The sequence below is a fragment of the Coturnix japonica genome, chromosome 10 (assembly GCF_054131305.1).
Source record: "Coturnix japonica strain WE chromosome 10, WE-NBRP24, whole genome shotgun sequence".
Classification (NCBI taxonomy): domain Eukaryota; kingdom Metazoa; phylum Chordata; class Aves; order Galliformes; family Phasianidae; genus Coturnix; species Coturnix japonica.
The window spans coordinates 8,495,652-8,523,478 of NC_140672.1; the positions used below are offsets into that span (position 1 = coordinate 8,495,652).

The following is a 27,827-nucleotide window of genomic DNA, read 5'->3' on the forward strand; positions in this document are numbered from 1 at the left end:
CTCATAATATGGTTAAAGTGAATAGCAACCTTCTACTTGAACCTCAAAGCACTGAGAATTTCTCTTAAAAATAAGTAAAAGGAGGAAACATTTTACACAAATGTGAGAACTACCCAAAGCACTGGGGTAGTGTTGGAAATGGGCATCTCACTACAGCTTGTTCCATTAACAGTAAATCAGGAATGCTCTGTTGAGGGAACTGTGGGAGCAAATATCCTCTAAGTATAAGCTGAAGGGATGGCCTTCACAGCATCTAGCTGTACAACAAATTCCTATCTAGAGCATGTGCATCTGAGAGCATCATCCGAGGCTCCCAGTGTGATCAGTGGAGAGAAGGAAGAGGCAGTTTTCAGACATGGTTCATCATCCTCAATTGGGTAGATTTAAGAGAGAATAAATGCTGCCTGGAATTCTATTGTCTGTACTTTGCAGATTACTGCTGGCTGTAGGATGGCGTCTGTTGCAAGTGCCTCTCTAACTTATCTCCAGCATGTAGATGCATGTATTTTGAGAGAGGCATCCTACCCTAAGTGTATGTTACTCAAAAAGCAATGTTTTCTTCCAGGAAAACCTACTGAGGTTTCAAAACAGCTGGAGGATAAGACAGCAGCAGCAGGGCAGGACATCAGCCTGAGCTGTGAGCTGTCAAAACCGGATTTGAACATCAGGTGGTACAAGGATGGCAAAGCAATCAGAAAAAGCCAGAAGTACGACTTGCAGCAGGAGGGAACTGGGGCCATTCTGATCATCCATGACTCTACTGCCAAGGACAGTGGGGAGTACCCCTGTGAGACAGAGGACTCCATAACAAAAGCCAGGGTCACTGTGCAAGGTGAGTTGAAAAGCACACTGGGGATGGCATGTAGAGAAGTCGAGGTAAATATCTGCAGCCTGTGGGTGATGTTTTTCTATTCTGTTTCCTTGAGCAGGATCAATTCTTAGTTTTCAGAAAATACGATGGATTAAAATCTTTTCCTTAAAATAATCTGGAAACCGAATGATTCTCCAGTGTGATGTGGATCTGGGCAGCCTGGTCTGGTGGTTGGTGGCCCCTTGACAGGGGGTTTAAAACTAGATACTCTTTGAGGTCCTTTCCTACTCAGGCCACTCTATGATTCTGTGATCATTCTATGGTTCTATGATCTTGGTTGTTAGTGAGCCAAGAAAAGATGGCAATCTGAATTAGTCTATATTGAATATGTGTAATCAAAACTATATGCAGTTTATCAGATGAGATCCTACCAGCGCATGTATAATGGTATTGAACTTTCCAAGCCAACCAGCCAAATAAACAACAACAGACCCCAAAAGCCCAACAACCAGAAAACAAGAAATGTTCATATCCCAGTGTTTTTGTTAAGTTCAGTGCTCAAGCAAGCAGGAGGGAAGAGCTCCTTCCCCTCTACTCCACACTGGTGAGGCCGTATCTGAAGTAGTCTGCTTATGTCTTCTACTCCCCAGTACAAGAGAGACACAGAGCTGCTGCAGAGTCCACTGCAGGGCCACCAAGAAGATACAGAAGTTAGAGCAACTCTGCTATCAGGAGAGGCTGAGGGAGATAGGGGTGTCCAGCTGGAGAAGGGGAGGAAAGTTCAGATTTTGGAAACCACCACATCAGCTTTAACGGAGTGAACCAGTTCCAAAAGCTGTGTTCCAAAAGCACTGCTAAATAGCCCCTGTGACTCCTCGAGCTTACTACAATAAAAGAACAACACATGGGGTTGTTTAAACGTTGAGGCCATTCCTATGGGAGGTAGTGATATGTGGAGGAACTCAGTACAACAGGGTACCTTTGGAAAAGCATGTATAAAACATTAATTGCATCAATCAACAAAATGTATAAGTGAATAACTGTTCAAATCCATTTAGTGCATTTCTTACTTCTATCACGTTTTTAATTCTCATTATAATACCAATAGAAAAGAAGAAAAGCACTTTTTCAGCAGTCAGTTTACTACAAAAAGAAAATACTTCATTTAAAGCTTTTGCAGCTCCATCTTATCTGTTTCTTTCTCAAGGATTTGATCATGAATTATACATTCCAGCACAACATGAAATATTTAACTGATGCTCTTCAATTCCTTTTCAGCTTCCCAAACAAAGAAATGAGTTTGAGCACAGGAAAATTTGGGTATACAGCTGTGAATCCACTAACGTCCACAGTAGCTTTCCCCTGTTTAGTGTCCAGATCAATGGGACAGGAGCCTCAAAAGACTTCAGGTTGTCAGCACTGCTCTGTGTGCTGTAATTACAGGAGAAATGTGGATGGATTTTGCAAGTATGAATTTAGGCTTGATGCTCTGAAAATATTCCTGTAGATTTCTAAAGGCTAGGAGGGAAATATATGAGGAAAAAGGAGTGTAATGACTATTACTAATGCAGTGAAGCTATTCTCTTGTTCCAGAATTTCTTCATGCTGTCAGGAAGGTCACAGCACTGTAGTGGGACACCAAGCAGTCAGGGAGGCTACACTCTCAATGTCCTGGACTCCTTGCCCATACTGTGCTTCTACAATGCTAGTTAATCCCTAGTGCTGTGCTGAAGAGGTCTGACGTGAAGCAGAGATAATTCAGGTCAGGAGTTGTAAGTGATTGCATTCAATTTAATTTTAATAAGTGCGCATAAGATTATAACTGGATAGAAATAGAAGGTTGATACTATATAGCTATATACAATATCATTAGCTCTGGCTGTCCAAAGTGTGGAACAGTTATTGATCAGCTGGTATTGCCTTTGAGGAAAAGGACAGAGATCTCTCCTAGATTTCATTTAAGGGCTGACCACTAAGGCAGCATCTCTTTCTGGAGATCGCTCCTTTGTGGCAAGACTCAACCTTTTCCATCTTGTCTGAAGGCCTCAGAGTTGATGAGTTTTTCCCATAGATCCCATCTGATTATTTATTTACAACTGTTCTTGTGTTATTCCAACTGTACATTACTGTTCTTGTATTATTCTAATCATACATAACTATTCTTGCCTTATTCCAACTGTACATCTGACTGCACAGGGTTCAGTGTAAGTAATGCCCAGAAACCTGAACTTGAGGTACACTTGGGAATTCTCACTGAAATCCCAGCTGATTATTTTTTCCTCTGCAAGATTTCTTGGTATGTTCTTCTTCTTTTCATTCAGAGCCAGGAAGACTGAAGGAGCAAGCTCTTACCTTAGCTTTTGTTGACTTCCACATTTCTCCTCAGGTGGACCAGATTATAGTTAATGAAGAAAGTGACATTAAAACTTCCTCATAGCTTTCTCTGAACTAAATCCAAAGTGTATCTTGTGCAACAGTTGGCTTTACTTCACCTCTTTCTTCCTAACTATAGATATATTAAGAATGTGTCTGTTTGCATCTGCTTTCCAGCACATTTGTTTGTCTGGCTGTCAATACATTGCAGTTTAGATGGCTTGGAAGACATAAATTACATATTTTGCCAGAAATAACAAGAAAGAAAATAGAGTAGATGTTGGATTTCTAGAGTACTAGCAATAACATTTCAGGCAACATCTATCTGACACCTGAAAAATGGGGATGTACTAATAATTTGTGAAAGGCCATTAATCTGCTGTGCTTGCAGGCAGTGGATTTTTGTGGGTGCAGTGCAGCACATCCTCTATGTACCATCTGTTCCTCAGAACAGGTTCACTATAAAGTGAGATGAAGTTGTTCTGGCATGGTGTTTCAAATACAGATGCTCTCAGAGGCAGCTGGGTAAAGGAGGAGGTTCCTATCAGCAATTAATTGGTTACATTAATCTTAGAAGGTATTCTGTCTTTTATGTGTGGAAGGGGGGTGGGGGATCATGGACTACAGTCTATGAATATACTACTGAAGCAGTGCGTTTCTATATGAACTCGGAGGACATCAAGTCAGGCCTTGTTTTGAGTTATACTTGGATGAGGTGATTGGGATAGTGCCTGATGTTATGAGTGTGTCATTCTCTGCAAATCTGTGGGTTCATTTCCAGGGGAAAGCTGAAAATCAAATGTAGCACCTCCTGATTGTGTACAGTGTAATGCTGACTTGTGCTGCATCTGTGTTTTCAGTAAGATAAATGCAATAGTTTTGCTGTTTGCTAGCTAACATTTTAAAGATAATTCTGGATTTGGATACACCTTTTTTCAGATGTTCCATACAGAAATGCGCTAACAAATTCATTGAGCCATATCCAGTATAATTTGTTCAAATCTACTGACATGAGCGTAGCCATTCTCTTTCACTATTTTACTTACCTTCTACAGCAATTCTTCTTCTGTTAAAGAAAACGTATTCTTGTTGTTCTGGCTGTCTGTATGTATGGCAATTGCACTTCCTTCTGTTTTGGTTTGTTTGTTTGTTTTGCCCGAATGCCGCACATCTGAGAGCCTAATTGCAACAGTAAATCCTCTAACTAATGTGTTGTTTTTGTAATAACTCGTAGGCTTTCTGGTTGTAAATCTTTCCATTCCAAGGCAGTAATATTCCACAATACTCTTGGAAGTCTGTGAAACAGAGACTACCAAAACAGGTTTTAGTTTCTTGGCATAACTAAAGCGATGAGATACTTTTCTAGGTTTCCTCTAGCCTTCTAAATTGATTTCTTCTGCAGATAAAGGGTGGGGGCAGTAGAGAGTTGGTTTAAATTAAACTGGATGTGATTTCAGTGATTTGACAGTTACCTTTTGAATAACAGAATTACAGCCGGATGGCAAAATGCCTCTTGGTGGCATCGCAGCTGTGATTATCCAGCTAACATAGCTGTCTATCCGAGGGAGTTCACAACAATTTGCCCTTGAGCCGAGCCGGGGCCGCCCGGGCAATGCGCAGCAGTGCCAGCAGATGGCACTCGTGGAGCGCAGCAGCTCCGGAGCTTCTTGCAAAGGAGAAGAAAATTCCGTCGCTCTGTGCCGGGCTCAGGGCTGGGCTCGGTTCACCGCTGGGAGAGAGCCGGGGTTCCCAGACGGTGCCAATGGCGTTAGGCCGTGTATTTTAATATAGATCGTCTGGTTCTGGGCAGATCGTCTGCCCGAGCAATGCCTTATCAGGCCTTTCTGAGAGTTCATAACATAGTGTGAGCAACTGAACAGGCTGGTAGCCCTTCCAACCAGTGGTTTTATGGTTCTCTTTACTACCTTAAGGAAATAAGGAGAGAACTGTTAGACTTTCATAGGCTATAACTACAAATGCTTGGCTTTGTGTACTCTCTGCTTTGATCTCATTTTCTTAAAATTTGCTTAATTAATACAAGATTTGTAGAATTTAAGTTATGAAATATAATAGTATATGAAGTTTAAGAATATGATTTACCTACAATTTATTTTTTATTATGAGAATTTCTGTTCTTTTCTTCCTAGAATAAACTTCAGGAAAAAAAACATTTATATTAAATGTAGATTCATTACTAAGTAGAATGTTTACAAGCATTTAAGGTTCATGGAGGATACTGATGTGATGATCCACAATTTAAAACCTATGCACACAGTGACACAGAAGCCAGTTATTCCTATAGATACGAAAATAAGGCATGTTCTCTGTATAATTCTGGCTCTGCTAAAATATGCACAGTGTTCCTGAGAATTTTCTATAAGTAATGCCTATGAGAGACAATTGATAATCCTCCAGAAACAGGCTTTAGCTGAAAATTACAGGACCATTAGGAGTGTAGAATCCTGTGTTGAAAGTAGACACATCGGTCTTGCTCTTTGTAGATTAGCATAGTGCCTTTTAAGTCAACCATTAATACCTTATTAAAATATTTACTACTGTTTTGCACACATACTTGAGAGCATTTGTGTCTTTCCAATAACCAGCATTGTTTCTTTATGGATTTCTGTGCACAACAGCATAGGTCTGTTTTAATCCTGTTTTATGGATACAGGAGTTCAAGCTCAGATAAATGGGGAAAACCACTTGGCAGAAATGGGGACTGTGGGTGGCCCTTCTGAACACCAGCTCAGTACCAGGTGCAGTGTAAGTGACCAAAGGCCAGTGAGCTTTAATCCAACAGTGCTATCATCAACCAAGCCACCTCTTTGCTGTGGGAGAACAACCATAAGGATGCAGTGTGACAGACACTCCCAAGCCTTTTGCAGGGGCTCTGGGAGTTAAAAGGGTCCTTTGAGCCCAGGAGATACTGTGCTATTCCCACTGTGCCCTTTCATAGACTTATAGAATCACAAGGTTGGAAAGGACCTACAAAAAAATCTTTCCAGTGGGAAAAGCTGTCAAGTTGAAGGTTTAACTGGAGAGCTCTGTCTGTCTTGTAGTTACTGTCTCCAAGGAATGTTTCTTACACATCTCCAAGACAGCAAGGTGCTGGGGCAGCAAGGCAAGCAGGGAAGAGAATGATGAGCAACACTGTGGTAGTAGAAAGGTCTGAGTATACGGTGTGGGAGAACAGCTTGTCCACTCCAGCATGGTGAAATGCAATGTCCAGTTGTTCCCTGTCTGTGAATACAGAGTTGTAGTTGACTACATAAAGTCATTTAATTTCATGTCCCCGTCCCAGGAATGTAGCTGTTCTGTCTGTACAAAATGTCCTTAGGTATCAAGATGTATTTGTGTCCCCCAGCTTCTGTTTATGTTCAGAGCTCATTCCCTTTTGGTAATTTGATGTTGTCAACTGTGCTTTTATTTGTGAATAGCATGATTTTTGAGAACACCAAAGGTATTAAAGAACAAAGTTCATGTGGTTATTATATTATGCTCATTTTTAGGCTATGGCTATGTTGCAGAAAAAGTCACCCCCTTCCATAGACTTCAAAGCTGAGCACATGTTCTACAGTGAAGATGCAGGTGCCCAAGTAAAAACCATCTTGGAGGGATGGAAGGCTACCCTCAGGTGGGAGCCTGATGGCAGTGTGGATGTCTGCTGCCCAGGTCCTGACCTGCTTGTGCCAGTTGTTGCCCAGGGCAGAGCTGAGGGCAAGTGCAGTGCTGGTTGCCTGGGAAATACCACTGTTACTGGCAAATTTGCTGTAAGGTCACTCTTTCAAAGTACCCTTTTTTTTCTTCCAAACATAAGCTCATGGATTATCAAGATATTTTGTTTAAGTATTCCTCTCTCTTTCTGTTTCTCCCTCAAAAAAACAAACAACAACAACAAAAAAACAGCCTTCCTAGAACCAAATTCAAAACAATCAAATGGAATTGTTGAGTAGAAGTATCTCTTCCTGATGCATTTTGATGATGTATTTGTAAGGGTTCAGATTTGTTAGCAACTTTCAGTGGTATCTTAAAACTCATTTCCTTCAAAATCATTGCTTCTCAGTTAGACATGGTCATTTGTGTTGGTTGATATTTTAATTATTTTTATTTTTTTGTTTGTTTGTTTAATCTTTCTCACAGATGCATGAGGCTAATACTAAATCTTGTAGAACAGAATATAGTAACAGCCATGGTATAGAGCAATGCAGATGGAGTCCTGTCTCATGTTGCTGAAAATTAATCATTTATGGCTACTACTACTTGAGACTTGCATGAGATTGCTGTGAGACAGGCCAAGAACATTGGTTCAGCAGCTTCTCTTGGCCTGTTAACCAGTGATAAGCATGACAGGCACACCAGAGGCAGCAGGTTTGGTTGCAGCCTGGAGCAGCTGGTGATCGGGCTGGTAGGAGCCCAGCTGTGCCAGGCAGGGGCTGGGTGGCATGGCCTGGGGCTGACTCCTCCTGACCTGTGCTGGGGTGGGAACAGGGACGGGAATAGTTCAAGGGAGAATTTTAATCTGCATAAAATAGGGACTATTTTAAGAATAAGAACCTGTGTTCATAATTTCATTCCCATGAGTGCCTCTTTGCTCATAAATATCTCCTATTTGCATGGAATTGTTTATTGTAATAGCTCTGGTGTTTAGAAGGTACAAATAACATTTCCACTGGGAATAAAGAAGTGTCTTCTCTGACATCTCTAATATCTGCCTTGTCTACTTTTGAACTAAGGAGAAGTATTTTGAGAGTAATTTTTAAATAGTTTTCTACAGCTAATGGGAATTCAGGCTTTGATGTATGAGGGATCATCTCAGTGGTCCATTTGCAATATCAGCTCAGAAAAGATGATTCCCAGCACAGCACCCTCCTCTGCTGTGGTGCAGCCCAGTCCCTTCCTCACACTTCTGGGGGCTGTGGCCTCTCCACTGGACCACTGGACTGTACGTGCTCTGTGCCCCCAGTGAGGGATAACTGTACTGAAAGGGGGAGGACAGAAACTCTGAGCCTTTGCTCAGCTGAATGGAGACTGCAGCAGCCTGTGCACAAAGAAGGCAGTGTGCAGGAGTTGTATTTGTGTGCTGTGAGGTGGACCAGAAGTGTTGCTGGGCACTGTTCAGGGTTGATTTGCATCATGATACCAGCTATTTGGCAGTTAGCTTCAATGAACCATTTCTCTGCTGTTGTCTGTTGGTTTAAACTGCAATACTGAATGAAGAAATTGTCTAGTAAATTTATTTATTAGGCCTTTCAAAGCCTAATAACAAAATATGTCAGGCATTAATTTACCTGGAAAGATAATCAGAGACCTTTCATCTGGAGCAGGCAGTCTGGACAGTGTAAAGTTAATGGGTTATGAAACGAGAAGCTAAGAGGCTGCACAGCTTCAGTCTCTCTAAGGTCCTCTTTGCTGTGAGCAGCACAAGTATGCTGTGTGCCTCTAGAAACACTGCCCAGCCTTCCCCCCTCCTCCACCCCCCACAGCCAATGACAACTTCGGTGGCAGCAGAACTTTTGCTGGCCTGTACAAAGCGGGGGAATTTCCTGAGGTGCCTTTTAATCCACATGGCTCTGACATTTCTTGTCCAGTTTCTGAGCTGTGGGTCCCAGCTGGAGGAACACAGTGCAGTGTGAAGAAGAATTCAGGAGCTGGAGAGATGGGGGCATGGGGTGGCTACTAGGAGGTCAGGGTTCTTACTTCAGACGGGTGGGTGCAGTGTCCATGCAGCCCCAAGCACATAGTGCCCATTGCACTGCATAGCCATGGGGTTCACTGACAGAGCACCAAGGAGCATAGCTGCTGAGATGCATGAAGGCATGCAGTCTCCTCACAGCAAGGTTAAGTGGCACTATGCTTTAACTTCTTAACTTTACAGTCAGATTAGTGGCTCAGAGGCCCTTAGTGTTTGCTAGACAGAAGCAGAGATTTTTCAGGGCTGCTGTGTACCACACTGTATCCCTTAATGAGCAAAAGCTGCCTGAATCGTTTTGTATATGGGTCCTATCAGTTTAAATGCCACAAGAGTACCTCTGATGTCAGGATCATTGGATCCAGGACTTCTCCCTACAGCAACCCCAACTGCTCCAGCAGTGATATGCACTGTGTAGCCCCTGTTCTCCTGCCACCCCTATGTGTGGTGTCAGCCCCATCCCTGATAGCACCTCATGAGCCCAGATTGGCCATCACCTCCTGCCTCATCTGGGGCCTGTCCTCAGGGGAAGTGCTCTCACCCAGTGCCTTGCTAGGGATGCTCAGTGGTGCCATGACAATGGCTCTGGGCTTCAGTGCCAGCCTATTTAAGGAATGTATTATCTACTTTGGTAATTGGAAGTGTAATGTATTCACTCCCTGCACAGCACAGCTGATGGCTTCATTTGTCACATTCCTTTCTGTGGTTTACGCGGCTGTCACAGTGCAAATAAACCGATTACATTTCTTCAACATTGCTTTCACAAGGCTAGGCTGTGTGATGTGTAAATCAGTAAGCAGAGGATGTCTGACTGCTCTCTTATCTTCTGTGGAGCCTCTTTTGATTAGTCTGGATACAGGAGCTAAAACAGGTGTGGAGGCTGTGAGTTGGGTGTGCGTTCTCTTGGAGGAAAAATAGCTGTGTAATGCTGTGGGTGTGCAGCATATGGGAAGAAGTGAAATATGTTGTGTTAAATGAGCCCTACTTCAGCTAGAGGAGATAGCCCAGTTCCAGCTGCTTCTTATGCCAAATCTAAAGGACACAAACATGACATTTTAAAATATGGAATATCTTAAAGAAACAGGAGCAAGATAATATAAAGTGAGGTAAAATAACATATAGATCAGGAACAACAATCCACAGGCCAGATGCAGCCCATGGAACATAGTATAACTATGGAGTTAGAGAAAAATTTCTGCTTTGTTCTGTGTGCTTATACCTCAGGAATGAGAGAAACACTGCCCAAGCGTTTGTTAGAAGCAGTGTATGACTGTGATGGAGCCTTCCATTAAGAGTGTTTCTGAAAATGTATTACCATCAGACCATTCTCTGTATTAAATCAATATTTAAACATTCTTTCTCCCTTCTCCAGAGAGTTTTCTCTATTTAAAAAACAAACAAACAAACAAAAACAAACAAACAAAAAAAAACAAAAAACACCAATGGGAAATTAGTTGATAGTGATCTTATTTTATATGTTCATTTTTCTGTATCTGCAGCACATCAGAGAGCATGTAATGGGCAGCTTTGCTTTCCATTAGCAGTCTGATGAACCGTGCTTGCCAGATGTGTTAGGTCTGGCCTGCAGGTGAGTCCTGCACCCAGTGGGACCAAGCAGTGAGTAGTGCGTGGGCCAGGAGCTGTGCTTCTGTATGAAGTGTCTGCTCAGCCTTTCGCTTTGGAGTTACACTTTCTTTGTGGACGTTATTTCACCTTCACTGAAAGGTACACTGAAAGTAGTGATAGCTCTGCAGATATCATTGGAGTTAAAGCTTGAGACAGCTCTGCTGAGTTCAGTAAAAGCTGATCTATAATATTGAGAGGGGTATGTCACTTTCCTGCACTGCTCACAGTGCTTTTCTTTGATTACTGCTAAGACTCCTGGCTCCATTGTCCATTAGCTGACATGTTTGTTTCCTCCCATTTGTACTCTCACTTTGCTGAAGTCTGATCACTTTCTGCAAGCAGATGAACTTCTGAATACAGAGGTCTGATGAGATTTGAGCAGAATGATCTCAGAAACTGTTGCAATCAGAAATGTAAAAATTCTTTCTGCTCAATAAAATCTCATGGATATTGCCTAAAATCCTATAAAACCTGTGAGATTAAAAATGGGACTTCTCTGGCCTCTTCCCCTCTCTTGTATCCAGACTGGTCTGGGTGTGCCAGATCTGACTGCTGGTTCTCATGAGGATCTCAGATACCCCAACTCAGTCTCTTTTCACAGAATCACGGAATGACCCGGGTTGGAAGGGACCTCAAGGTTCATGAAACTCCAACCCCCCTGCCTGGCAGGGCCACCAAACTTCCACATTTACTAGATCAGGTTGCCCAGGACCCCGTCCAAGCTGGCCTTGAACACCTCCAAGGACGGGGCATCCACAACCTCCCTGGGCAGCCTGTTCCAGGACCTCACCACTCTCCTAGTAAAGAACTTCCCCCTAACATCCAACCTGAATCTTCCCTCTTTTTCAACTTAAAACCATTTTCCCTTGTCCTGCTATTAGTGGTCCTTTCAAAGAGTTTACTCCCCTCCTGGTTACAGGTTCCCTTCAGGTATTGAAAGGCTGCAATGAGGTCACCCCGCAGCCTTCTCTTCTCCAGGCTGAACAAACCCAACTCCCTCAGCCTGTCCTCATAGGGGAGGTGCTCCAGCCCCCTGATCATCTTTGTGGCCCTCCTCTGGACCCTTTCCAAAATCTCCATGTCTTTCTTGTACTGAGGGCTCCACACCTGGACACAGTACAACAGATGGGGCCTCACATGAGCAGAGTAGAGAGAGATAATCACCTCCCTATCCCTGCTGACCACCCTTCTCCTGATGGAGCCCAGGATCCCATTTGCTTTCCAAGCTGCAAGAGCGCACTGCTGGCTCATGTTGAGTCTCTTGTCCATCAGGACCCCCAGGTCCTTCTCTGCCGAGCTGCTCTCAAGGACCACTCCTCCCAGCCTGTACAGGTGCCTGGGGTTCTTCTGGCCCTAGTGCAAAACGTTGCACTTTGCTGTGTTGAACCTCATTAGGTTCACCCGGGCCCACCTTTCAAGTCTGTCAAGGTCCCTCCAAATGGCATCCCTTCCTTCCTCCATGTCAACCGTACCACTCAGCTTGGTGTCTTTTGTGCTAATCCTGTACAGTCCATCTTTTTCTACTTGACTACCTGCCTCTGCATCCTGCCTGCATAGAGCATTGCTCTTGAGCACACAGTTCACGCTATAGAAGAGAGCTAGGTTCAGCTTGTGGGATTTGATGAATGCAGTCTGGAGAGATGCTGCAGTGCTTTCACGTGGCTCCTTGTGACTCTCCTTCTCTTCTCCAGCTGCCAAGGAAGCAATGAGTGGAGAGAGGAGTCCTAGAGTGCCTTGGCCCCCTGCTGGGTGCGAATTCCAGAAGGTGGGGATTGTTCCTCTTCCTTGTGCTCTTTGGTTACTTGTACCTCAGCATTCAGAACTTGAAGTGCCCCTCCCAGCAGATGAGGGGCGGTGCTACTCTGGCTGTGGGACTGTCTGCAGGGTTAGCAGCCTCCAGTGAAGTGCTGGGGTGTGTGAAGTTCTCTCAGTGAAAAAAATCAGCCTTCTGCACTTTTGTGCTGAATATTAACCACGTTTCTGATCATCATAGTTCTGAATCCTACATCTTGTCTCAAAATAAGAAAGCAACAAGTTATTGTTTAAACCGAAGTAAGTAAATAAAATAGAAGCTCTTGCTATGGAAAGAACACTTTTGTTCATTCTCCATAATGCATCTTTTCCTGCTAAGATTAAAAGGTTTTTATGTATCTTCTTCACTTTTCCTTGTGAATTGCCTTTCTCAGGGTCACAAGCTATTTACATATGTATATATATGGGAGGAGGGAAGCACCACTTGTTCTCCAGACATTCACTCTCTTCTCTCATTCCAGGAAATCTCAGCCATGCTTTGCATTTTAGGAACAACACCAGATTTCCAGGAATATTGCAGTGAGTAAAGAGTTTCTTACCACCATAGACTTAGAGGGCACTGGGTTGCCTATGGTCCTGCTCAGCCAGTATCCCATGCACTGGGTTGTTTTCTGTGACTTGGTTCTCCTTTTTGGAATCATAGAATCCTTAGAGTTGGAAAGGATTTCTGAAGGCCATCTAGTTCAACCCCCCCTGCAGTGAATGAGGAAATCCACAGCTAGATCAGGTTTCCCAGGGCTGTCTCCAGGGATGGGACATTTCCTATCCAGATCCTCTCATTTCCAGCCCCGAGGATTACTGCTCTGAGGCTGCACATCCCACTCATCTACCCGTGTGGTATTTCTTCTGGCACATCACTTCGGGTTTTCCCTGAACCTGTGTCCTAAGTATGGTTCTCCTACCCCATGGACTCTGGGCATTGCTCTGTGTGCTCACATCCCAAGTGCTGTGTCTGCATATGCCCCAGAGCCCCCGCTGCTCCTGGGCTCAACCTCCAGTGACAGGACAGTGGGGACTTGACTTTGCCATGGATGTGACTGCATCTCACAGGAAGAAGTCCATTCATGCTCCTGTCATGTACAGTGCTAAATAAATTTGGGAGTTGCTCAATAGCTCAACAGAATGACAGCCTTTTTCCTTAAAGATAGATATTGCCTTTAATCAGGTGCTCACTTGCTTTGCTTGAGTAAGCCAAACTCATTCCAAGAACAAAAGGGCTGCCATTGCAATAGCCTGGCTTTTCAATTTCAAACTATCTGCAGATTACAGAATAAATGAAATATTCAGTATACACAAATACTATACAGAATGATATGATACAGACCATTTCATTTTCTTTCATCCTTTTCTAGCTTACTGGCTTTTATGTAATGGGTAGACCTACATCAAAAGCCACGCTCAAGTAAGAACAAACAAATACTTAAAGCACACATTACACATGGCATTCCTAAGCCTTCTGTAAATGATACAGAGTTATTCTTTGAAGAATAGAGAGGCAGTCTAATAAACTTCTCTATGAGACCAGACCATGACACGGTGACAGAGCGGCATTTTTGAGTGCTTGGCATATGTAAGATACCAGCTGCCCTTGGGGGAGCATGTGTATTTGACAACAGAAATAAGGGCAGTCTTTGCTGCTAGGACCCTAGGACACAGTGCAACGTTCATCTTCCATCTCTTTTTAACCGTATCTGTCTCTCCTTCAGTAAGGAGATGTGAGCTCCATCTCAGGCAGCACCGCACTGCCAACTTGTCAAGCAATCTCTCATGGTCCTCTTGTAGTATCCCTTACACCTGGGACATGTATTCAGTCTCTGAGGGACTACTTCATTGACTGTCTGTCTCTGCCTGAACATCTTTTCTGCCTGTCAGGGTGCTGGCAGTCTGGGGTATTTCCTGCTGTGACCATGAGATCCTGCTCATCTCCAGGTGGGGGCATATCACTGCAGTCTGACTGCGATCCACTTGCTCTGTGGGTCAGGAGCCAGACATGTATTTAGAGCAGTGTTTGGGAAGGACAGAAGCTCTGGTCAGAAGTGCTATGGGGGACAATACCAGGCCGACTCTCTGAGTATGGGATATACCCTGCAGCTGGAAAACTGACATTCATCCAGAAGGAAAACATCTGAGCAGTTTGCCCAGCCTGTGACACTGGAGGAATGTACACTGCTCAGTGCCTTTGGGACTCAAATGTGATCCATACTGAGTCTGACCAGTGGCTCATCGTGTTGACGCGGAAGCTCTTCTGTTCATATCTTCTGGCTCATTAAGTCCAGACAGTCACTGACTGCAGCCGTAACCCTTCTCTACTTTCATTCCTGTGGGAATCTCTTAGTCAAACATAAAATTTCAGCATTATACAACCAAACTTCATTGTTAGTAAGGCCTGTACAGTAATGCTTATGTTTTCTTAAAATATATGTATGAGTTCTCCCTTATATACACTCATTCCAGTCATTCATAGTTACTATTAATGATTCAGCATTTTTCTGTGGTTTCAGGCTTTCCATGCCACCCATGCTATTTGCCAAACTAAAGTCACTGCTACTTTTTGCACCAGAGACTATGCTACATATCCTGTGGCCAGCCTGCACTGCCATTTAAACCACCTGTTCCCAGTCTGTTCTAGAAGTTTCCCACAATGTCACAATTGCCAATATGAGAAGGATCTCTCTTACAGCACAGCAAAAACTTCAGAGTTTTTATTACAATATTTCAAATGTGAAACAAATCTCTCCAAGTGGGAAGTGACCTCATCCCCTGATCTGAGTCCCCTCTCCCTTGGCACATGGTGGTTCCCTGGGGCATGTCCTTGCCACCAAAGTTCAGCCGATCTTTCTGTATCTCCAGAGACAGTCCCAAAACTACTCATTGCACATTAGTATCAGCTCTCCTTCCAGCATCAAAGTGCAGATGAATCAGCCGGGCTCTTCCTAGGAACTCCCATCTCTCTTCTCACTTCTTAACCAAGTTGAATTTTAGTTCTGATCATGCTTCAGTGTCCACAAAAACGTGATGAAATATCGTTAAGCTGTCTGAAATTGAGTTTTATTTTGCTTTCAGAGGGTACTTTGGAAAATTTTTCTTTATCTTTGTCAGCCTTTGTAAATAGTTGAATGACAGCTTTACCTGTCTCCTGTGATGCCTTGCAATGTGACATGCTCCCTGTGAAGTGCTTTTCTCAGAACTATTATCCTGTATGGTACAAATCACACACTTTATGCCCAGCACCTCCTCCTACTCATGCCATTTTCTCTTAATGCTAGCAGGTCAGACTGTGTCCTGGATGTTATACCTTGTCTGTTGTGTTCCTTCCACCCAAGATATCTGTTCTCATCTCTGATTCCAGGACCTCAGGTCCATTCTCCCTTGTTCCTGATCATCTGTCCAAAGCACAGCCATTTCTGTGTTTCTTACAGCCTGCATCCCCTCTTTAAATGTTGGGCAACAATATCCATCATCCATTCAGCTGATGTCCTCAGGAAATAATCATACATCTGTGGCCACTTCACATCATTTACCTTCTAACTTTCTAGATATCATTGCTAAATTCTCACTAATTCATTTCTTCTACCGTTGTGTAAAAGTGAACATACATATTACGGCATCTCCCTGCTCTTTCCCTTCCTTTCCCCACCATTAATTTCATTTCCCTCAAGCCCAGAGGGAAATGCTGGAAGGATGCACCTTCCTGTGAATGTGCCCATGACTCTCCTAAAGCTTGCCTTGTACCAGTCTCAAGTCCTTCATTTCTTTCCTTTTCTCATTGCATCCTTACATTACTCCCTTAAGAGGGTCCTGGTCACCCAAGTCTCCACATTACGTCTTCACATTTCATCAGTCTTCTTTGATCTGTGCTAGCTGGCATCTAGCATTGTCAGTCCTTTCTGGTTTACTTCTTGTAGTCAGTCCTCCTCTTTTTTGGCTATGACATCTAATGGGTCACCCAGTCTGCTCTGATTTATGGTATCTCTCTCCATAAGAGGTTGTGGAAGTGGCACATAACTCCATAAGTAATCCCATTCATCAGAGCAGAGTCAGAATAATCACCTATTTATCTCCTATTCAATAGACTTGCTACAGCACTCATTATGAATTCATTTAAACTGATGCACAGTGTCCCATTATGCACTAATGGTGATGAGAAACATGACAAAACAAATGCCATTTTAAAATTGGGAAATGAATCTGTTCAGCAAGATGTATAACTATGGCTACTCATGAATTCTTACTCTTGCAGTCTTCTGCAGCACACACCTTGTTGTCTCCTCATACCTGAGCTGTACCCTGCTATGATGCTTCTGGCAGAATCAAATCCCCCCCTGCCATGGCTACCAACACATGTTGCGGCTGCATGACTCCTGAATTCCTACAGCCCACCCCTCAGCACAGCCCCTGTGCAGAGCTCCCACTGTTGCAGTGCTTCTCTCATGACTCTGTAGCACCAGCACAGCCTGAGTCCTTGGTGCTGGGGCTGGGAATTGCCCAATGACTGTGGCCATGCTGAGCGCCCTGACTGTGCTGCACTGCACCATGCAGTCCTGGTATGGCTCTGAATGTTCTTCAGGTCTCTCCCCTGTTCTTATCTTCAGGAGGATGGACTTTGTAGGGCTGTTAAATCTTCCTCTGGCACACCTTTGAAGCCATTACTTCTCATCCTATCACTAGTTAGCTGCTTCTGCTGAATAGTTTTCCTAAGGCAGTGGTTCGGCTCTGTAATGTAGTGCTGCAACCTTCTGTAGAAACAGCCCAAAGGATCCCAGCCATGTGTATGACTGCCCACGAAGCTGATGTCTGGAGCGGTAGGATGAGTCCAGGAGCTTGTGGAAATCCTTGCCTTGCCATGGAGCCATATGTTTGAAGACTTTGATCACAGCTTTGCGGGGAAAAAAAAAGCACACTGGGAGATGATGGCGAAAAGATTTCTTCAGAAAAAGAAGCATGTGTAGAACAACCCCTCCTCTCGTTATGTTGCTGATGCTCTGGGTGCCCCTGTTCATGCCGAATTGTTCTGGAGGTCAGCCCTGGATAGGAGTGTGTCAGAGGCCAGCAGACCCAGCACTGCTCAGGGGGTTCAAGCCTCTGCCAACCTGGTACAGATAGTGGGGCTGCTAGAATGTGTGATCCCCCTTTCCCCACCCTTCTCTCCCCCCCCCCCCCAGCCATGTCTAGGCTGTAGGAACAGCAGTGGAGTTGTTGTTGTACCTGTAATGATAGTTCTGACCCTGGATGTCCCACCGCTCACTGGCTGCAGCATCTCCTCTTCAAACTTCTGACTTCTAAGGGCTTTGGTTCATGTGGAAACTTCTCTCAGAGGTCTTGATGAGGAGCAAGTTGGATGCAGTCCCAGAATAGCACCACTAACAAAAGCTCTCACAAACAGCCAACCAAAATGCATCCTGAAGTGAGATCACAGAAATGATGCAAAGCAATCAGATGAGAGACATGGCCATAAAGAGCTGTTAGATTTTTAGAACAGAGCTTCCCTTTGCCTCAGAATAGCAAGAGGATTGCTTTACATGTGCATGTGGCCTTGTAAAATTCCAGTATCTGGGAGTTGTGTGTGTTTAAAACTGCACGAGCAATGCAAGGCGCAGTGTCAGCTTTCAGCTGCATTAAATCAACAGGTGGGTGTGCAGTGCAGGGCCTCCCCAACTGGAACCACCTCCTTAGAGCCTGTCCTGAGCTGCCGTGTCTCCACCTGGAGCCCAGGGCAGGATCCTGTGCTCAGCCCTGCTCAGGAGGACTGTCCCCTTTGTTCACAGTACTTTGTCACAAAGCCCAGTGACCCATCCAAGCCCTCGTCCTCCAGCACACTGTCTGTGTGATACAGACGTGCTCCTCGTGGCCATTCACAGAGGTTTGCTCCAAGTCCTCAGCTCCAAATGCAAATAAACAATTATAAGTCATCAATATGTCTGATATCATGGAATTCTTGGCTGGCAACAGCTATCCTGTGTTGTATAATTGAAAGAAATGCAATGGAGTGTTATTTAATAGGTAATCAATCAGTGCTGTACTTGTACACCTGAGCTAATCAATTACTGCAGGAATGCCAGTGCTGGCCACCTGCTGGGAAACCACCTGTGTACATCAGGGCACCAAAATGCTCCCCTGCTTGTTGTGGGTTCATTAACAAAATTTCATGAAGAAATCTTATGTTCATAGATGCCAGTCATCTAATAAATGTTGTAGAGTTGTTTCTCAATCTAAGCTTTTTAATTTTTATTATTCCATAGAAAGTCTGAAAATGTAATAAAAACAGTTTAATAATTCTAAACAAACAAATGAACAAACAAACAAACAAACAAAAAACCTAAAATGGTAATTCAATGTTCCTGACTTGCTTTAAAAAGATCCCAGATTTAAGAAGTAATTAAAAAGTGCAGGAGAAAAAAATACATCCTAGAAAGCCCATCTGTGCTTTGCAAAGTGGCCTCGTTGGTTCTGGGCTGTGTCCTTCAGCCCTGTGCTTTGGGTGCTGGGTGCCTGCCCAGAAGGTGTTCTACAGTCCACTACCTGCATCTCATCATGTGCATCCCACCTGAGCACTGGGATTCTACAGCCCTCTGTATTGCTATTTTATTTATAAAATGTTACCAATAAAGCCAGAAGCTTCAAACAGATTAGATTCATTCATCCAGCCTTCACACAACGTTGAATTACTCACACAAACCAGGCTGTCTGAGGCAACGACAACAATGTTTTCACAAATTGTTTAATTAGACAACTTCTGGGCAATTTCTTCCAATGGTTTCACTTCCCCTGCCCACAGATATTCTGGTGCTCACCACATCTGTCATAACAACCCTTCCTGGATGCTGGAGTTTTGGGGCCAAGCCCAAATTTTTTATTTATTTTTATTTTTATTTTTTGCTTTGAAGGACAAAAAGAAGCATAAACAGCAAAGAACCTTCTTTATTTTTTCCTTTTTTTTCCCCCCTTTTTCTTTTTCTTTTCCTTTTCTTTTTTTTTCTTTTCCTTTTTTTTTCTTTTTCTTTTTTCCTTTTTTCTTTTTCTTTTTCTTTTTCTTTTTCTTTTTCTTTTTCTTTTTCTTTTTCTTTTTCTTTTTCTTTTTCTTTTTCTTTTTCTTTTTCTTTTTCTTTTTCTTTTTCTTCTTCTTTTTCTTTTTTTTTCTTTTTCCTTTTCTTTTTCTTTTTCTTTTTCTTTTTCTTTTTATTTTCCTTTTTTTTTCTTTTCCTTTTTTTTTTTTCTTTTCCTTTTTTTCCTTTTCTTTTTCTTTTCTTCTTCTTTTTTTAAGGAACAAATTATCATCATTTTGTTTGCTTAGCTGAGAACTCAACCAAGGTCTGGCGGGCAGCTCTGAGGGCACTGCAGGGGACTCCAGGCTCAGCTTCATCACCCCAGGCTCAACCAGAAATCCAAGGTCCCTCCTGCAGCCACAGCCATGAGTCACTGATGTCTTATGCAAGAAAATTCCTCTTCCCATTTTAAACTATGGATGAGAATTTCATCAGAGGGAAGCAGCTTCGGAACAGACGTTCTCACAAACTCATTCTTTGGCTCTATCTGTTTCCAATGAGGCTTTACAATCTGCCCTTCCAATAGTATTCCCATCTTGTTTGGTGGCTTTTATCCAAGTTGGTTAATAATTTCTGTTATCGTCCTTCGAGCCTGAACAATTTTAGCTCCTTCAAATCCCTTGTTGTTCCTTATTAAGACACTAGCTACTACTGGAGAAAGATGACTGATTGCAATAGCTGTAGGCAGAACTCATGCTGATTAACAAATCACTTGAAAATAATATGCTTTTTAGCCATTAGAGTTATTAATAGTATGTTTGCTCCCTTTCTTGGGGCATTTAATGCTCAAGGAATTAGCCAATCTGGAGAGTAAATCTTTTAGTTCATAGTGGACACCAAACTCAATCTGTCTAGCTGGAATGGGACTATACACTCATTTTCTTTTCAAGACTCCACAGAATTTGACATTTTAGTAGAAACTTAATAGCTTGCAGTAATTTTTTTTACTACCTGTAGCAAGATTAGCTGCTAAGATAAGGAGCTGATGGAGCTGGTGAGTGACAGGGCACATTCACCTCATTTAAAATATGCATAGGGGAAGGGAAACACTTTGGTACAGAAGTGCTGCTGCTGCTTCCCAGGCATCCAACGACCCTCAAAAGACACTGCCGTCACACTGAACCTTGCCTATGGGAGCCTAGTTAGAGAGACAGCAGGTGTTTCTAAATGAAATCTCCATGCTGCCTGATTTTAATGGGTCCTTTACTTTGTAAAACCAAGAATTATTAATTAATATTTATACTTTGTTTACGAGTTAATGGGTAACTGGCTTGGGTAAGATCCCTGGATGATCTATCAGTTCACACTGGGAGTAACTGTCATGCAGAACAAGCAATGCTATTAATCAACACAAAGCAGAAGATCACATGGAGGATATTCTTTCTTGCTCTCTTTTTCAGTTTTTTGTCTCCCTCTTTGTTCTCTCCCTCTGTGCACTGTATCATAGAGTGATGGGTAAGACTGTATTTCAGCCTCTCTTGAGGAATGGTTTTGTGGTAAGGAGCCCAACAGCCTCTGGTGTCAATGCTGCTCAACAACCAAAGTTAGTTAATGTGTAGGAAGAAAACAAGTACCTCTGGCATAGGTGTGGTCTCGCAGTGCAGAGCAATGTTCACAATAAAATGGCTGTCTGGGATAGAATGGGACTGTTCCCATATGATGAAACAAATATAGGTCTAACCTGGCATAAAAGTCTACAGCAATTAAACAAGTGGCTGTTCATTTTGGTCTTTTAAAGAATTTCATCGTATCCTGACGCTGTAAGCCTTACCAGGAAACTCAGTATGTGAAAACGGAGGAGTAATGCTTGATTTGATTTGATTTGACTTGATTTGATTTTTTTTTTATACTGATTACTGTGAATATCACTATGCATTTGAAATACCTATATTTGAATTGCATTAATCTGCAGAGTGTTTCTGAATCTTTTTAAAAATCTAGCAGTAAAATAATGTCTGCTTGGCATTTAATAATGGCAGATACAACAATAAATATTCACTTAGGATGACTGTTTTTTGCACTGTTCTGTCCATCAAAATATGAACAGAAAATGTGTCCCATTAGTGCAGAAAATGTCTGGAAAAGATACTCCCTGATTAAGGCAGATGTGTCTGCTGATGGTTTGATTTGGAACATGGATTGCTACAAATGAGTCACATTCCTGGGAAGGGGATTTAACGCTCAACAGGTTCAGGCTCCAGGCTTTCCTCTGGCTCAGTCTCACTGCTCTCTTTCTGCTTCACACTTCTTTCGTACACAACAATTCAGTTGTCCCTTATTAAGAGTGCTCCCTCTGTCAGTTCTTCCTCAAGTGCATAACCTTGCTACGCCCAATCATATTAAAGAGTGACTGAAATGGCTTTGCTTTCCATCACAAAAACAGCTGCTACATCAGTTGTAAAATCCTGTCATTTATCTTTTCCCATTTCTATCATCTTATTCAATGCATGAGACAGACACAAATGCTCTGTATTATAGATATTAATAAACCTCCAAATTCTGTGCTATTTCCATGCTGGTTAAACATGGAGTAATCCTTAAATGGAAAAATGAAGCAAGATAAATGCAACCAAAACTCAGAAAGCCAAGGTATACAGCTTTTGTCTATGTACAAGCAAATCTTCATCCAAATGGCTTAAAGGAAATAATGGTGATATGCACATTCCATGCAATCATCATAAAAAAGAAACTGTACAACAGAGCATTTGTCAGAAATCACTGTGAGTAAATGACGACTTTCAGGAAAATCAGAAACATTCTTTGCTATAGTCACTGTCTAAAACTGAGGAATAGAATGAGATGAAATGAAGCAAACCAAGAGATCTCCAATGGAAGTTTTAAAACATTACAGCTAAAAGCAGAAGCTGAAATAATAAAATGAAACTGGTCAAACCCTAGAATTAGAGATTATGTGATAGAAACACATTTTGTTAGATTGTGGGTGACATGCAAGCCTGATTTCTTTTAGTTCTATTATAAGAAACATCACTGGATTCAAAATATCTTGGTGTGGTTTTCAATCATACTTCCATTTTACAGATAGATTTTCAGTTCAATACTCATGGTGTCCTTTGAGAAACGAGCAACTACATAGCTGATGTATACATATTTAGTATGCACATGGCAATCAATTCTGGAGGGGCTGGAATTACATGATCTTGAAAGGTCCCTCCAGACAACTGTTCTGTGATTCTATGATATATTCTAAGTATACAAATACACAATAATTAAATGTTTATATAACATGTGTAATATATACGTATATTTAAGAACAGCAAATCACACACAAAAAAAATGTTAGACAAATTTTGGAAGAATGCAATTCCAGTCCTCTGCTCAGATGTGGCCAGCCTGGAGGTTTGCTTCCACTGCAGACCTGGGCCAGTCCAGCTCCGACTCTGACTGGGGATGGAGAACCCACAGCTTCCTTGGTCTCCGGCAGAGTTCCTGGCCATCCTCTCGCCAATAGCGTCATCTTGTGCCTGCTCAAAATGTACCTCACTTCAGCTGTGCCCTCTGTCTCTTCTATGTCCTTCCATGTCCATCTGCCAAGGGCCTGGCATCCCAGAGGGCAACTGGATAGAGGAATAAAATACCCATTCTACACCTCTCACCCAGCTGCCAATACTCATTCACGCAGCATTGCTTCACTCCACCCATTGCCCATCATGCCTTGGTCTCTAAGTGCTACAAATTAGGAGGTTTTTGAAAATGCACAAGGGCATAGATGTTGAAAATATGTACCATCGCTTGGCTAGCAGAGCTCCAGTTAAGCCTTTTGTGTGTTTCTGTAATACACAGATTTTGTAAGGTAAAGGACGATTTGCACTTTCCCTAATAGCTTACTGGTAGTTTGTGTTCATGGCTAACACACACCACAAAGATCTCTCCAGCTGCTTGTCATATCTTTGCAGGCATTGTTTAAAGGATGAACTGTACTGAATAAGTTTCATTCTGCATACATTATTCATCAAAAAAATATTACTTCCATGAACTGCGATTAGTACAGTTGCTGTCCATAGACTTCAGTGTATTTTGCCATGAATTTTTCTATAGCTTTTCAAAGAATACACAGTTCCAGGGTTCTTTTTCTCTGTGCCTTTTTTAAACTTCCTTCAACAATCACTTGTAGCTGGTGATATGTTTCCATTGAAAACCATATTGTGATACAAAGCAGTGTGACAGCTGCAATTTTACACAACATGAAATATCAGCTGAGGAAATTACAAAGAGCATTTCCCTGAAACCACGATTTCAAGAACAAATCAATTACCTCAGTGAAGCTGCTGCTCAGAAATTAAACAACCCTGATTATCCTCAAGTAAAGTTCAGATCTGAGGAACTCACGCTGAGGCCCACTTGGAGTTAGCAGAAAATCGTTATTCTAGGGTAATTGCAAGGAAGGAAGGTTGCGATCCCACACATGTTGATAAGGAAAACCATTATTTATTACAGCTGTTTGTCTTGCTCCAATTCATAGGAAGGAGAGGAGGTTCTTTGATATATGTATACCTGACATGAGATTAAAAAACAAAGAGTTCAAATGTTGGTCCAACCAGCTTATTACAAATCTTAATCAGGGAGATGGGGAAGGGGAGGACTGGCAACTATTATGAATTAGGGTGATGGGGAAGGGAAAGTGGGCAATAGGAAATATAGGAAAGAAGCAAAAATTGCATAAAGCAGGGATAGTCACCACCAAGACCTAGCAGTATTCTGTTGCATGCCATTGCAATGCCCCAAGGCAAAAGTGCAGGGAAGAGCAGCAGCAGAGTGGCCGGCCTTAGGCAGCAAGCAGGTAGAGACAGAGCAGGCCCAAGAGGAAGGGGCAAGTTTCAGGTAGCAGGCCCAGGAGAGTCTATCAGCATGCAGGAATCATGTTGTGAAGCACCTGATGTCATGTTTCTTGGTCCCTTTTTTATCCTTCTTCTGCCAATGTGGCATTCCTGGGTACTTGGGTAAGAGCCATGTGCAGAACCCCCGAGATGGCATCTCCCTTGAGAAAAGACTGCTTCCCAGCCACTAAGCTGTGGCTTATCTCTTTCTCTATCGTTGCCCTTGGACTGCAAATCTTCAGACAAAATATTTCATCAACTCTGACTGTGATTTGCCTGGACTTGTCCATATGTGTCCCTAGGTTGGATATTAGGAAACATTTCTTTACAGAAAGGTTGTTAAATACTGGAATAGGCTCCCCAGGGAGGTGGTTGAATCGCCATCCCTGGATGTGTTTAAGAGCCATTTGGATGTGGTGCTCAGGGATATGATTTAGCAAAGGGTTGTTAGTGTTAGGGTACTATTGTTAGGCTGCTGTTGGACTTGATCTTCAAGATCTTTTCCAACCTGGGTAATTCTATGATTCTATGATTTAGACAAAGGATTTCTCAACCCTTGACCAGGACTTGTCCATCTGTGTCCTCAGCAAACTTTGAGACAATGGTGTGAAAGAATAATCTCTTACACTGTTTTATAGAGGTCCTCAGATGAAACAATAACAGAAATGTATTAGTAGTCTTTGTGTTTAGTTATCCCTCAAGGCAGCCCTATGACTCCCTCATAGCAGCTCCTCATGTCAGAATGCAGCTCCATGGCAGCCTAAAGCTCCCCATGGCATCCCTACAGCTCCTCATGGCACCCTGCAGCTCCTCACAGAGAGTGGAGGGGTAGCACTGAGCTCTGCTCTCTGACAGCCACAGGGTCTGAGGGAACACATGGAGCTGTGTCAGGGGAGGGCAGGTGGGGGTGAGGGAAAGGCTGTGCCCCAGAGGGTGGTGGGCATGGCACAGCTTCCAGGGCAGCAGGCACAGCCCCGAGCTGCCGGAGCTCAGGGAGTGTTGGGACACCACTCTGACACCAGGTCTGGGTGGTGCTGTGTGATCCCTGTGGGTCCCTTCCAACTTGGAACCTTCTATGTCCTATGGTGACCCCACCACGCAGCTCCCCACGGTCCTGGCACAGTGGCTCTCTGTAGCACCTGCCCCTCAAAAAAGCTTTTCCAAATCTCTGATATTTTCATGGAAAGAAACCCACGCAGTTCTCAAGCACCTCTGTAACACGTTCCTCCTTATGCTGTTCTATCAGCCAGCTGCAGAAATCCCAGCTGCTGCGGATGCCTGTGCCAAACGATGACCATGCCAGTGATTGTAATCTGGAGTTTGGGCTGTGTTCTAGTCTTGCTTATTTTGCACTGAATACATGAAGGTATAGTCTGCTTCTGTCTTAATTAACATCAGGAAATTTACACTGTTCCCTTTTCACAAAAGGAGAAAGAGAATCACTTTTACCTAAGGTAAATTAGCATGACTTCAGTGAAGCTAATTAAGTTATCCCTAAATTATGTGCAGAAATCAAGGGAAGCGCTTTGTTCTCCCTAGAAGGCTGTCTGTAAAAACACACTGCTTTTTCTCTTTTCTTAGGCTTTCTGCAAAATTACTCCTGGGGAGCCCAAATGGCTCCAACTGCCAGGAGACAACCAGCACTGACAGCTCCTGCAGCACTGAAGGCAGCCATGCAGAAATGCAGCCATGCAGAAATGCAGCCATGCAGAAATGCAGCCATGCAGAAATGCAGCACTGCTCCTTGGCCACTTTGTGTGAAGTGCTCAGGCACTGCCCCCGTCAAACACAGCTCTGTCTATGAGCTCAGCAGCCAGTGATGAAACTCTGGGAAGAGAAGCTGCCTAAGATCCCTTTTATATTCTTGGCAATCATATTTTGAATGTATGAATTTTCACTCAGTCAAAAGCACCGATACACGCTGCAGGTGTGTATCACAAACAGGTTGCTGTTTGTCTCCCAAACAGAAGGTTGTGTTGAGTTATGGAAGTAAAAAATACGTATATGGTACTGTATCCGGTTCTTGAGTACTGTATCCAGTTCTGGGCTGCCAGTACAAAACAGACAGGGATCGTCTGGAAAGAGTCCAGCTGAGGGTCACAAACATGATAAAGGGCCTGGAACATCTCTCCTATGAGGAAATGGGTGACCTGGGTCTGTGCAGCCTTGAGAAAAGAAGACTCAGAGGGGATCTGATTAATGTTTATAAGCATTTAAGTGTGGGAGATAAAGGCACATGGCCACCATCTTTTCATTTGTCTGTGTGGACAGGACAAGGGGAAATGGCCACAAACTGGAGCATAGGAAGTTCCACACCAATATACAAAGGAACTTCTTCACAGTGAGGGTGATGGAGCACTGGAACAGGCTGCCCAGGGGAGTTGTGGAGTCTCATTCTCTGGAGATATTCAAGACCCATCTGGATGCCTACCTGTACAGCCTGCTGTAGAGTGCCTGCTTTGCAGGGGAGCTGGATTCGATGAGCTCTGCAGGTCCCTTCCAACCCCTACAATTCTGTCATTCTGTGACATCTGAAAATGAGGAAGGGGCTTACAAAAATGAAATAACGATTGCATCTTAGGGATGTAGTTGCTGGCTGATACAGCTAGAACACTGGTCATGATAATTCTACACACAATTCTACAAGTTAATTTTGTTCGTTGCTGTTCAGCATAAGTCTGGGAAGCGACCCATTTAAAAAAGATTCTGTGCCAAATGAAATAACCCCCCTTGGAATTGCAGCTGCTCTTTGAGAGTGTGACGTGAGTGGCATGGTGAGGGCTGCAGCAGGGCCGGAGCTGCTCTTGCAGGACCTGGGGCTGCCCCTGGGGGGTGTTGGAACCCTGGGTCTATTCACCTTAATTACTCCATCCTAACCACAATACAGTAAGACACAAACCAATGGCAGACACTGTTCCATACCTTGTTTGTTCTGGGTACGTATAATGACAGGACAATACAAAGGGAAAGTCAGTTAAAAAATGAGGGAACAGAGTAAGAAGAAGTGGCACAACACTGCAATGGGGAGAAATCTTTACAATAAGCAGTTTAAAAGGACATGAAAATAAAAAAAAAAATGTTCCCATCAGCAGAGTATAAATCACAAGTCAACCACTTTAACTCCAGGAACTGCTTAAATTGAAGTATATGTTTGAAAAGAGTTGTGAATCCTTGAAAGAAATGAGTTTACTGAGAGTACGTGCATTAAATAGTTGGCAAGAGACTGCTTAATGTGTTACACTTATAACCATAATTGCACATAATTCTGTAATTAATTTCATTGCACGTGTGACACTATACATGCCAAACATAAGTGCTTGTGTGCAGATGCACACTGCTTATAACGTGGTCATTAATTCCCCCACTGTTGACAATCAGCTCATGGAAATAAACTGCCAAATCCCAGTAGGACTCCAATGTGTCAGATGTGCTCCTTTCTTACTGCAGATCATATCCTGTGCTGAGTGCTGTGCTTCTGAGCAAGCAGAAAACAAAATTCTCATGAATTGAATGGTGTCACTTACTTCACAGCTAATTACACGTGGTTTTGTTCTGCTCTGGGTTAAGTGATCTGTTTGCAAAATTTATAATAGGAAGAAAAAAAGAAAGAAGAACATGGCTATTCCATAGAAGTCTGT

General features: G+C 43.0%; 1 protein-coding gene across 1 annotated transcript; it reads left to right on the forward strand.

Annotated features, from left to right (window-relative positions):
* Positions 1-8: 8 nt before the first annotated feature.
* Positions 9-26,746, forward strand: LOC146759234 (immunoglobulin superfamily member 22-like). Its single transcript, XM_085510325.1, has 3 exons — positions 9-17; positions 592-832; positions 25,771-26,746. Exons 1-3 carry the CDS (start codon positions 9-11, stop codon positions 26,007-26,009), a joined length of 489 nt encoding a protein of 162 aa, XP_085366451.1. The 3' UTR covers positions 26,010-26,746.
* Positions 26,747-27,827: the final 1,081 nt, after the last annotated feature.

Coding starts and splice junctions, on each gene's coding strand:
- LOC146759234 (XM_085510325.1), top strand. Junction 833..25,770: donor AGCCAGGGTCACTGTGCAAG/GTGAGTTGAAAA, acceptor CTCTTTTCTTAG/GCTTTCTGCAAAATTACTCC.